The sequence below is a fragment of the Emydura macquarii genome, unplaced genomic scaffold (genome assembly GCF_026122565.2).
Source record: "Emydura macquarii macquarii isolate MOO-44397 ecotype Brisbane River unplaced genomic scaffold, CSIRO-AGI_Emac_v2 contig_2676, whole genome shotgun sequence".
NCBI classification, from domain to species: Eukaryota; Metazoa; Chordata; order Testudines; family Chelidae; genus Emydura; species Emydura macquarii.
Window position 1 is genome coordinate 2956550 of NW_027132813.1, and position 12731 is coordinate 2969280.

At 41.1% G+C, this 12731-nt stretch overlaps 1 protein-coding gene across 1 annotated transcript in view; it reads left to right on the forward strand.

The window, feature by feature from the left end:
* DNAH8 (dynein axonemal heavy chain 8) overlaps positions 1–12731 on the forward strand; it is a 563218-nt gene that overhangs the window by 342183 nt on the left and 208304 nt on the right. The window contains exons 46-49 of the mRNA XM_067565373.1: positions 3524–3610; positions 3765–3872; positions 7055–7189; positions 7802–7963. Coding sequence (XP_067421474.1) covers positions 3524–3610; positions 3765–3872; positions 7055–7189; positions 7802–7963 — 492 coding nt within the window. The remainder of the gene's footprint in view (positions 1–3523; positions 3611–3764; positions 3873–7054; positions 7190–7801; positions 7964–12731) is intronic.

Below are 12731 nucleotides of genomic sequence, written 5' to 3' on the forward strand. Positions count from 1 at the left end.
CTTCCAATTCATAATAATGCCTTTCAGATTAGCAACAGCCCCTCTCGTTTTCACAAAATGCCTGGCTATAAAAGTGGCATTCCTGTGAAAGGCAGGAGTCCATTTATTTCCTTACCTGGATGACTGGCTGGTCGGTCAGCCCAGGCCTCAGGTTTTCTCACTTAGGTCCCTTTCAAATTCAGAGCCTTTGGTCTCCCCTGTATCTGACTCACTATGTAAGTATTAAGGAGCTCCGAGCCATCTGCCTGGCTTGGATGGCATTTCTCCTACACATTAGGGGTTGCAACTTACTGGTACTCATGGACGACACGCCAGCTAAGTTTTATGTAAACAATGAAAGAGGGACACAATCCACAAAGTTACTCAAGGACACAATCATCCTGTGGAACTTCTGCATCACAAGTTCCATCAACCGGAGAGCCACTTACCTTTTGGGAGTTCAAAACTGTGTAGCAGCCTGAGCAGGTCCTTCACAGGCCAATACACATGGTCTCTTCCACCGGACATCTCCAGATCCATTTTCCAGGGTGGGGAACTCCCCAAGTGGACCTGTTTGCAAAAAGAGAAAACAAAAAAGTCATCTTTTTTTGTTCCTAAGTGGGCCTCAGCCCTGGTTTGCCAATATATATATTTTCCTCCTGACCTGGTTGAGAGGATTACTATATGCCTTCTCTGCAGTTCTGCTTGTGCCTAGGGTCAAGCAAGATTCCACTTATGTTATTCTAGTAGCTCCAGTGTGGCCCTGTCAGCATTGGTTTTCAACTCTATTATCACTATTTGTCAGACCTCCACTGTTGCTCCTGAGAGAGGTGGATGCTTTCTTCATCCCAACCTTCAGGCCCTCCACCTGACTGTGTGGATGCTTCATGGCTGATATCCTCAGAACAAGTTTGCTCTAAGGCAGTACAGGAAGTCCTAATGAATAGCTGGAAGCCTTTGAGTAGGTCTACTTAACTTGATAAATGGCAGAGATTCTCTTTTTGGTCCATACAGAGAGGTATTCCTCTAGCTAAAGCTCTGAATAGCCAATCTTTGACTATCTTTTGATTCTAAGGCAGCAAGGATTGTCTTTTAGTTCCATTAGAGTCCATCTGGTGGCTATATCAGCTTTCCACCTGCCTGTGGATAACTGATCAATTTTTCAAACCTTACATATATCAGATTTCTGAAGGACTTGCTCAGATTATACCCACAGGTTTATAATCTGGTTCCTCAGTGGAATTTAAATTTAGTACTAGTAAAGTTGATGGGTCTCCCCTTTGAGATGCTAGTGACTTGTTCTCTGTTACACATGTCAATGAAAGTAACTTTCCTGGTTGTCATAACCTCAGCTAACAGAGTGGGAGAGCTGCAAGATTTGGTATCAGAGCCTACTTATACAATTTTCTTTCAGGACAAGGCCTCACTCTAAATTCCTATTTTACATGATCTCCAAATTTCACTTAAATCAAGAGATTTATCTACCAACATTCTTTCCAAAATCCCATATGAACAAAGGGGAGAAAAAACTTCATACTGTGGATCAGAGGTTTTCAAACTGTGGAGTGTGCCCCTCTAGGGGTGTGTGGAGGAATGTGTGGGGGTGAGCAGCAACGCCAGGGGCAGGCCCCCTGACTGACTTCAGCACGCCACCCAGCCTGTGGGTCAGTTTCAACATCCACCGGGGCTGTGCCAATTTCTGCTCCCATCAGCCTCTATGCCGAGCACTGGCTCTGTCCCCCGAGACCATTGCATGTGCCTCCACTCACCCCAAATGTTGTAATTCACAGGCAAGGGCTCAGCTCAAAATGTTTGAAAACCAGTGCTCTAGATGTTAGAAGAGCTTTGGCATTTTACCTGGACTGGACTAGGCTGTTCAGGTCTTCGTCTCAACTCTTTGTAAGCATTTCAGATGGAGTAAAGGGCCATCCAGTATCCACCCAGAAGATCTTCACCTGAATTTCCAACTGCATTTGTTTATGCTACTGATTGGCCAACACTGCACCTCCAAATAGAGTGATGGCGCATTCGACCAGGTTGCAAGCAACTTCCACTGCCTCTCTGGCTAGGATTCCCATTCTGGATATTTGTAAGGCAGCTACCTGGTCATTGCTCTATATGTTTGCCCCTCACTATGCCATCTCTCATCAATCGAAGGGCGATGCCAGATTCAAACAAATTGTCCTTCAATCCTTGTTCAAGTAGACTCAAAGCCCACCACCAGTTCAAATTGCCCGTGAGTCAACTACAGTGGAATAGATGTGTGATCACTCGAAGATGAAAAAACGGTTACCTACCTTTTTGTAAATATTTTTCTTAGAGATGTGTTGCACATGTCCATGTCATGACCCACTCCCTTCCCCTTTCTGTCGGAGTCTTCTTGGTAGAAAGGAACTGAGGAGGCTTGGGGGGCAGCATAGCTCTTTATGCCTGTGTGCAGTGGCACAGGGAACCAGAAGAAGTTTATGCTGCCCACACAGGGACTGGTAAGGGAAAAATCTCAAACAACTGTGCAGGAGGTGTGCACATACCTATGGTGGAATGGACATGGGCAACACATTTTGAAGAGCAACAGTTATGGGAAGGTAGATAATCATTTTTTCTTTTTCAAGTTCTCAGCCAAAATTCTGTGAGAACATACATCCTTGTGGTACTTTGACACCAAATGTTCTTACAACAACTAGTCAAGATATCTCAGCATTTTTAAATGTATTTCAGACCAAAAGAGGACCAAATAGGACTTAGATCCATTCCTCACTGAGTACATTGGTTCTGATGCTTTAGTATATTTAATCAAGGCACTGGCACTCCTAGGTTTTCCATACCAGAATTATATGAGATCAGATATTGAGATAAACTCAGTATATACATTTATATGAATGTCTAGTAATTCAAATGTTGCTTTATGCATATATTTGGAGCTCCACACTTTCGCACTGTACATTCTTAACAGTAGAAAAATAAATACACCATGCAAGTTTCTAATGCTTTCAACTTCTGTTTTTGAAAATGAAATTTCTCCAAACAAGTGTAGGCATTTGTGTTTTGGCAACTTAAATAGCCATTTTTCAATTATCCAAATGCCAATAATTAATATTTTCTTATATTACGAAAAAAGCACCTTTGCAAATTTATAGAACTCAAATGTTGGATGGAATTTTATTAAACTTAACTAAAATATTCTCTTTTGGAGTGAGACTAATGAAGAAAAATGTTGGCCCAATATATATTTTATTCCATTGTAAGCATCTGAAAACTGGTTTATAATGAAAATGCATTTTCAGCCATAACTATAACAATGCTATATAAGCTATTAATTTATAGCTATTTGTCAAAATTTTTGTCATGATAGTTTAATAATTAAACAGTAAACAAAGGACTTATTCTGATCTCACTTACCTTAGTCTACAGTAATTTGGAACAGAATCAGGCCTTAAATATTTAAATCATAATTAACATTCCTTAAGTATCTGGTCTAAACACTAAAAAAATTACTCGACTATTATAAGTAAGAATATTGTACAGTATATGTTTTCATTTATAGAATCCTGGGTATGCTGGACGTCAGGAGCTACCAGAAAATCTAAAAATTCAATTTAGAACTGTGTCCATGATGGTTCCAGATAGACAGGTACAACTAATTACTTAGCTAAAGAGAAACCAAATATTTTAGGTTTATTGGGCTATATTTTAAAAAAAATATGCCCATTTACCTCTTTTTCCCTTTCCTTCCAAAATTTTCAGAAAAATTAATGGAATTCATAATGCTGTATATTATATTTCAGATTATTATGAGAGTTAAACTTGCAAGCTGTGGATTTATTGATAATGTGGTCTTAGCTCAAAAATTCTTCGTTCTTTACAAACTTTGTGAGGAGCAGCTCACTAAGCAGGTATTAATGTTTCCTAGTCTTACAGTTTTTACAGTACAATTTTGGCTTTCGCTTATGATGTATGGAGTTCTCTGTTGGAATATTAATTTTATGTTTAAAGTTGAAATATATTTCAAACAAAAAATCACTTTATAAAGTATATAATACCTACGAACAAACAATTATTTTATCTTTCACCCCATTTAAATATATTTATTCATATTTTGTAATAATTGTTTATAAATAATAGTTTATAATAATATTGGTTCTTCAGCCTCCTACACAAATACACATATATGGATTTGGTTCTGGATCTGTATGTGAACCAATGAAAAATTATTGTTATTATTTTATGTTAACATATATGTTGCAATAGCACCTAAATGCCTCAGTTAGATTTGACCACATGGGCTAAGCACTATACAAGTATTATAGTGAAGCACCAGTTCTACTATGTTTAGGGTTGTCTGGTACTTCCTGTTTAAAGCACAAGTCTTTTAAGGGCCCTAAAATCTGCATGCTTACTCAGATTGTGTTGAAATTAGCTCTGCCTCACAGGGTGCGAGTTAGGGTGAGTGATCTACATTTGGGGTCATTTGGGCAATGTGTACCCAAAGCCCTCCCAAAAACCAACATTTCATAAAGTTTACAGATTCTACCAATTTGTTTTGTACACACGTGGGGCTCAAACCATGACAATCATCATACAATCATAGGATGCAAAAAGACGTCAATAGGTCATCTATAACAGTCCCCTGCACTGAGGTAGGATTAAGTATTATAGATCATCCTCTAACTGATCTCAGTTGCTCATCATTTATCTCAACTTGTGCATGGCATACTATGCCTCTTTGGGGACGCAATATCGAAATTGTTATTAAAGAAAAAGTTAGCCTGTCTAGATTAGCCTATGCTAAACACTCATGCCCCAAAAAGATTGCAATGCACATGACCAGAGAAAATGGCCAAGTTCAGCATGTTTTCCCATGGCCTGGGTGGTTCCAGGGGACATGTTTTGACCATGCATCTAGATGCTCTAAGTTTGAAACCTACTATCAGAAGAAATCTGAGAATAAAGTATAGCTATGTGGCTACAATTAGCCTCAATCAAGGAGGGTTGTTGTTTTGGGGGACTATACAGAAGATAATTCAGAAGTTCATTCAGTGTTTTTCAAAAATAATTGACTCATATGAATGATTGCTGGGAGAGGAGAAGGAGCTTGGGGGCAGAAGAATGTGGGACTAGAGGGAGAGGGGTTTGGGGATGTGGTGAGGGAAGACAAGGGGAGAAAAGGGGAGGAGGTATTATGGGGAGAGGGATAAATTGGGAATGGATAAGGAAAGAGAGAGTAGTTGGGGAGCTCAGGTGTAGAGGAGAGAGTGAGGATTAGTGAGAGTTGGACATTGGGCTCTGTGGCAATGAGGGTGGAGGATTAGATCCAGGGGGAGCTGTCAGCTCCATATTTCTCTTCCCATGTGTGTGCTAGGATCTCAGGGGGCCTAACATTCCAGGTGGGTGGGTGGGGAGGGAATCTGAGTGCCTCTTCCTGTCCCAGTGTGTTTGCTGGGATCTGTGGAGGGTATAGTAGAAGTCTGGGGTCCAGCTCAGTTCGTAGCTTGGACTACCTAACCAAGGATTGTTGATCCTCCAATAAGCAGTAAGCTACTGTCTGTGATATGTTTATGAAGCAAAGGGCACTAGACAGCAAGAAACTTTTTACATGCTAATGGATTCTAAAGTTCTAATGGGTTTATGGGGCAGAAATGGGAGACTTTGCTGGAAACGTTGTTGCAGGGAGGGGCTGTATGTTTTAGGTGATGGTGGAGTAAGGGTGGAAGAAAAGAAAGACATACCGATATTTTCTCTCACACATCAAGTTACTGTAATCACTGTGTAATAAAACTGTCAAAATTTTGAACATAAACCATGAATGTGATTTCTCACACTGGCCCTGTCAGCAACTTCATCCTACAAACTTTGCAAAGCATGAACAGGTTGTGTTGGTATGTGCCATAACTGTGTATTTCCTGGTTTTCAGATGTTTATATTTGTAATATATTAACTCTTTATTTTCTTGTTTTCAGAGATTTTGCTGAACTTGATGTTCTGAGACATTACTGGGCAATCTTAATTCTATGTTAATGAAGTTGTTTGTCACTGAGTATATAGTAAATGACAGTCCCTGCTGCAAACAGCTATCTAACACTATGTCTACACTAGTCCACACTACAAGTTTGGGGTATGATTGCCTGCTTGTGTACACATATTTGTGTTAGCTCCCATCAGGTTAGCACGAGTATAAATAGCACAGCCGCAGTAGCACAGGGGGCAGCAGCATGACTTAGCTGTGCCACATGTGTACCCACCAGTTGCAGGTGGGTTTGTGCCTGGAACAGCTACCCAGCCTCTGAATTCGCTGCCCATGCTACCGTAGCTATACTACTATTTATATTCATGTTAGCTTGATGAGTATACAGAAGCTAGTACTCACAGTCTTAGCTCATAGTGTGGATGTAGCTTAGTTTTATTTGAACTGAGATATTGGCACTAGCATGCACACTGAGGATCAGATTGCAAATGGTCCCTTAAGTGACCACACCTTCTCCCACTCTGTGCAGCTCTGTATGGGTCTTCCACAGTATCTGTCTCTGAGGAATGCAGAGACTGCTTTTTTCTGTTCCTCCCTGGAGTATCAAGATACTGGAACAGGATAGGGAGAAGAGAAGTTCATGACCCTTGACACCCCTTCCTATACTAGACCATGGGGAGAGATCAGTGCATCAGAGGGAGCAAACTGAAGTATAATATCACTGGTGCTCCTCCTGAACGGTGTGGCTCTGCCCTTCCCTTTAGGCAGGGCTACAATGTAAGTACTGTAGTCTAGCCTTCGAGGTTATGCACACCAGTGAAGTCATTGAAGCGGCACCAATTTACACCAGAAGAGAACTTTGCTGACAAGGCCCAATTCTCCTTTTTTAATTATTTAAATGGAATCATTCCTCATTTACACTAATTCCAGTGAGAGCAGACTTATGCTATAGTCTTTGTGCATTCATTGAGTTAGCTAACACTGGTTTGACTAATTTTTTTATATGTCCAGGCCTGCGTGGCATAGCACACACCCTGAGTTATAGATCTATTGAGGAAATAAATGTGGAAACCTCCAATTATTGGTATGTAAGCTATTTTTTTCCTTTTTTAGGTTCATTATGACTTTGGTCTGAGGAATATCCTTTCAGTGTTAAGGACTCTTGGAGCTCAAAAAAGGGCCAGACCAGATGACAGTGAACTGAGTACAGTTATGAGAGGACTAAGGGATATGAACCTCTCTAAACTGGTGAGAATCAGTTTAATATTTCAGTATTGTATGGGTGAATGTCCTGGATGTTTTTCACAGTTGACAGTTTTTTTCAGATACTTTTTTTTTTAATCTCAAGCACTTCAAAACTCCATTTTTAAAATTCAAACTGACATGCAGCTCCATGAGCAGAATGTGCTTATCAAATTTGAAAACAAAGCTTAAAATGTTCCAGATCATAAATAAAACTAGTGTACTGTGCATGAGCAGTATATTATTTTCTTTACTAAATTAAATGTGCACTGGGCAACGAGCCTGGCATAAATGAACACATTAACTTGACTGCTCACTTAACTAGATTGCTGTTTACAATCAGCCCGCTCAGTGGTGCACACTTTTGTACATGGGTATGCATCTAAAATACTCATGATTAGGAATACTCAAAAGTTGGTGTGCATCTACTTAAAATGGTGTGCCTCCTTTTTGGTAGCCTGAATTTAGGGCCATAATCAGCATATGTTATTTAGAAATCAGTTCCTAAATTGTTGAATACTCTTTATTTTAACATAATGATTTATTTTGATTTATGAGAAAAGAAAACTCTACTATGCACAGATGTGATTTTTAAACATTTTTTGTTTCATTTTTCAGGTAGATGAAGATGAGCCCTTATTTCTTAGTCTCATCAATGACCTTTTCCCTGGGCTACAGTTGGACAGTAGTACATATGTTGAACTGCAGGCTGCAGTAACCAACCAGGTTGAAGAGGCAGGATTGATTAATCATCCACCTTGGAATCTTAAGCTTGTTCAGGTAGAGCATCTTATCTCACAAAGCCTTCAAACAAAGTATAGATCGTCATAGATGCTCTTGATATCTTTATCTCCATTTTTGCATATCACATTCTCCTCAGTCCATAATGAATGGGATATGCCTCTTCCTTGTGGAATTTGGAAGTAGCCCATTGTTCTTTCTGGGGGGATCTAGGATTAGATTGTGCCTTCCTGATTCTCAACTTGTTTCACTCACTCTGTCAGGGAATAGGGATCTGTGTTTCTGAGGTAGGAAGGGGTCTTGCCTCTTTTTCACTGACTGGACAGTTGAGCACAAGGAGCATATGCTCACAACAGAGCCACAGAAGGACTCCATTTCCCATATAGTTACACCATAATTGGTTTATACAGAGGTAAGTGAGAAATCTTTTTCTGCAGCCCAGCATCTCCAATAATTCTGAGATGTATGGATCCCCTCCTGTCTTCAGTTTCCAGGGTCGCCAAACATCAGTAAACACCAAAACACAGCCCCAACTAATCACTCCCCCTTCTTTGGCTTACTTCCAGATCTTCTGCCTCCATAGGAACAGTTCAGTGTTGGTTTGCTTTGCTCCCAACTATTTCTGTGCCAGCTTTAATTTTAATTGTTTTCTGGGTAGTCATTTGCAGCCTTTACTCTCCTTTTCTCCTCCTCCTCCCCTGGATCAGATAAATAGCAGTATGGTGGTATCAACCACTCAGATGCATTACTTTAGGGCCTCCCTGCTGGACTCCTCTGCCCTAACCTCAGGCCTGGCAGAGCTCTCCTGCAAACACTAGGCTAAATCAAAACAATGTTCCATATGTGAGGCAGGAATTACGGGCTCTTCAGAAGGTGAATTATTCTCTGCCTGTTCACAGTCCACCAACTCTCACAATGCCAGAGCAGGGTCTTAGAGCCAGACAGGTATGTCAGGTCCCCCCGACCCCTCACAATGAGCCACAACTCCAATGCAGAAAAACCTGATCAGGAAATGTAGAACATACTGGGTAGACAATCCAAAGATGAGGAGGATACTATCTGACCAGTTCAAGGGGTAAGTCCCAGAGCAGACGTGAGCCAGAAGAAAAATACCCTTAAGGGGCACCATGCGTATCTCCTCCCCCATCTGATACCAAAGTGAGTACTCAGCTCCTTGGGGAAAGAAGCAGGGTTCCTACACAGCTCCTCTTCTTCCCAGTACAAATCTGGGAACTCTAGTGATGAGACCCCCACCCCCAGGCAGGAAAGTGGGACCCTGAGGGGAGGACACAGCTGGAGATATATCCAGAAAGATCAAGGCACTACATAAAGAGAGAGCCCATGAACAGAGTGGCAACTCCTGAAAAGTAGGTGAAAAAGGCCAAAAACTCCAAAAAGAATAAAAAGGGAAAGGGAAAAAATACAAGAAATCTAGAAGGTATTTATCCTCTGACTCTACTGAGGAAGGAGAGATCTAAGATTCTGGCTCTGAGCATAAGTTTGAGATTATGTATAGAAAGGTTGCATCTGCCATTCAGATCAACTGGAGCATGCACATGAGGACAGGCCTAAGGGTAAATACCTGCCTTCCAAATCTCTTCATGACATTGCCATCTTGCTGCACCCAGCCTTTGTGGACATAATCAGGGAGGAATGAGAAACACCTACTGGGAAGAACACATAAGCAAGCATCCACTTAGATACTATAAAATGTAAAAGCTAAAACAAGCCATGACAGAAAAATCAAAGGTGAATGTTGTAGTGACATATTTAGCAAACGATGATAATTCCATCCAAAGGGGATCTTTTCCCCAAGAGATAGCTCCTGGAAAAGTGAGAGCCATCATGAGGTTTCCTCAGCCATCATTTGAGCATCCCTGGCCATTACCTGCTTTGCAAGAGCCACAGAATTCAGGCTGGATAACTTGTTACACCACAGCCACACTCTGGTCTCCACCAGTCTTGATTACTGCTAGTCAAATGATCCCATCACACTCCCAGGCCCAAATTTCCCCCAAACTGTCTACCCTGAAATGTCCAGCTCTCTCCTGGAACATTCAGAGGAGTAATAAGGTCCATTGTTCCTTTAAAGAAACAGAAGTATAGTTTATCACATTAACTGGAGTTAACTATCACCTCAATTCAAATACCACACTGGGTTACTTTAGATTAAAGTGAAAAAGTTTATTAATAAAAGGAGATGGAATTTTAAGGGAGTTCAAGTACAAGGGATAAAGACAAAATGGATACAAGTGAACACAAGTAAAATACTCTTTCTAGTGGCTAAGACTTAACAAGCTACTGCCTTGGTTCAAGGTAGATTTCTTATTAATCTTTTTCTTTCTATCCCTGGCTGACTTTCTCTCACTCAGAATCTTACACAGAAGTATAAGATGCTGGTTTTCCTTGTCTAGTAGATGAAAGATGTTTGCCTTATCAGGTTTCTCATCTATATTCAGTTCCCAGAGACTTCATCCCTGGTGGCTGAAGGATTAATCTTTCTCAGTTTGCAACAGCTCTGAGTCTGACCCATTGTATCTGTTCAGTGATGGATGCCAGGATAGTTTTTTCTCCCTCCTTATATCTTCCCAAACTCACTGATTTGTTCCCAGACTCAGGATGATCTTATGCTGTTCTTCCCTTCCTGTGGACTTCCCACCCCCTACTGATTTGTATGTAAATGGGGCTTCCATTGTTTTTTTATCACACCTTGCTTAATTTCATTGGAGACAGGTAAATAGCTGCCTTCCCTCTTCTCTGGGAGGAAACCTGATTCTCCCTTAGTTTGGTCACAAACTTTAAGCATAATATCAGTGAATATTCATAATTCCTCACATAGTGTTAATATATACACTTTACAGTAATATTAATCACCAGTGAGTCATTAGCTTTCACAAAATACCTTTCTTGATACATTTTTATAATACAGTAATATTGTATTTGATCGGTGGATTCAATTTCTTATCATTTGAGTTTCAGATCCCCACAAGAGGCTAATCTCCCTCATTTCCTAGGTTGATACATCATGCAAGAATAGTAATGATCAGTGAGTTGTTAGTTTTACAATGATATATTACATGCCACTTTTTGGGAATATATCATGACAAGAGAGTGTTAGGTGTAGGGACTATGTCAGTCCCGGAACAAGTTGCTGACAAAGTAGTGAACCACCAATGGGCCTCTGTGTCACAACAGGTTATCTCCTGTTGGGGAAAAGTTGTGTGAGATGATGGCAGACAGGGCCTCCAAACTGTAGCAATGCCTCCAATCCCCATGTAGCATCTCAAGGACGGACTACAAGCTCAGTAACACCCAGAAATGCTCCTTTTGTCCATCCGCTTCTCGAAAGTATCAGAGGAAAGATGGCAGGTTCCGATTTCACTGGGGAAAGCCCTGGAATCATGGATCAGGAAGCAAAACCCTTGCTCTTGATTAGGGAGAGAGGCCACTTCACCTCACTACAGGCTTATTATGACAAAGAATGAATGTGCTTCTGCCCAGATCTGAATCTAGGAGGCAAAACTTGCAACTTCTTAGGAAAATGGTTTGTATTGACCACAGACAAATGGGTGAGAGGAATAATGAGTTGCCAAAGCACAGATTCCAGAAAAACTAGAATCTGATATCTATGTTGGTAAGGAACACAAGGCCATTCATAGCTCAGTGTCTCCAACTACTGGCCCTTCTGGTTTTGTGCATAGGTCTCACTGCATGAGCAACGTCCCATGTCAGGTGTCTCCAAGGCATTTTTCCTGAAAGTATGGATCCAGTCATCCAAATGTATGCAATATCAGGTGCTGGTCCCAATCATGGTACTGAATTCCCTTACATAGGAGACAGTCTCAGAGAATGTCCACAAGGGTCTCCCCATATGCTTTTGATACCAGCAGCAACTCAAAACAGATGCTAGGCTAATAGGAAAGGGGACACATCTGGGACATAGAATAGCACAAGGTAATTGGAACTCCAATGAAAAGAATCAACCTCTTGGAGCACAGAGCTATCAAGCTAGCCATATGAAGGTTCCAGAGCTACCATAAAGGCCCAGGACATTTTGGTCCAGTCAGACAACTCTACCACTGTGGTATATCTCAACGATCAAGGAGAACTCAGAGTTCTAGTTCACATGTGGAACCAATTGAGAATCCCACTGTATCTGTCAGTGAGACTGGACATCTTTCATCAAGGTACTATCCTCTATCTAAGACCCAACCATCTCCAACTAACAGCATGGCTATTGAGAGGAAAGTGTTGATAGCCAAAATGATTGGGACTGTACTGTTTTCCAGATGATATTTGATGCTAAAGGCCTCTATCTGGTCTAGGTTTAGCTCATGGTATCAAGAAAACAACAAACATTCTAGTATTCCAGCTATTCTAGATTTTCTTCAGAATGGTGTGGAGAAGGAACTCCAGCCCAGCACCACTGCACTCCAAGTGTCGGCCACAAGTGGCATCTTTACATGCAAGATCCTCTGGTTTCTTGGAAGAGGATCCTCAAATTTCCAGTTTGCTCAGAGCAATCAGACTGGCTAGACCTGTAGTCAGACCAGTCTTTTCAAAATGGGACCTACAACTGTTTCAAACCATTTATATCAGTCATACTGTCTTGCCTGTCCATCAAAAGCTCTTTCCTGGTTGCTATCACGCCTCCTAGATGAGTTTAGGAGTTGGCAGTTTTATCCATGTAGGAACCTAATTATGTATTCTATGACAAGGGGATTAGGACCCCAGGATCTTTTTCGGCAAAGGTGAATGCATCTTTCTATGCCTCTCAGGAGGTCAGGATGACCTCCCCTTATTCTGT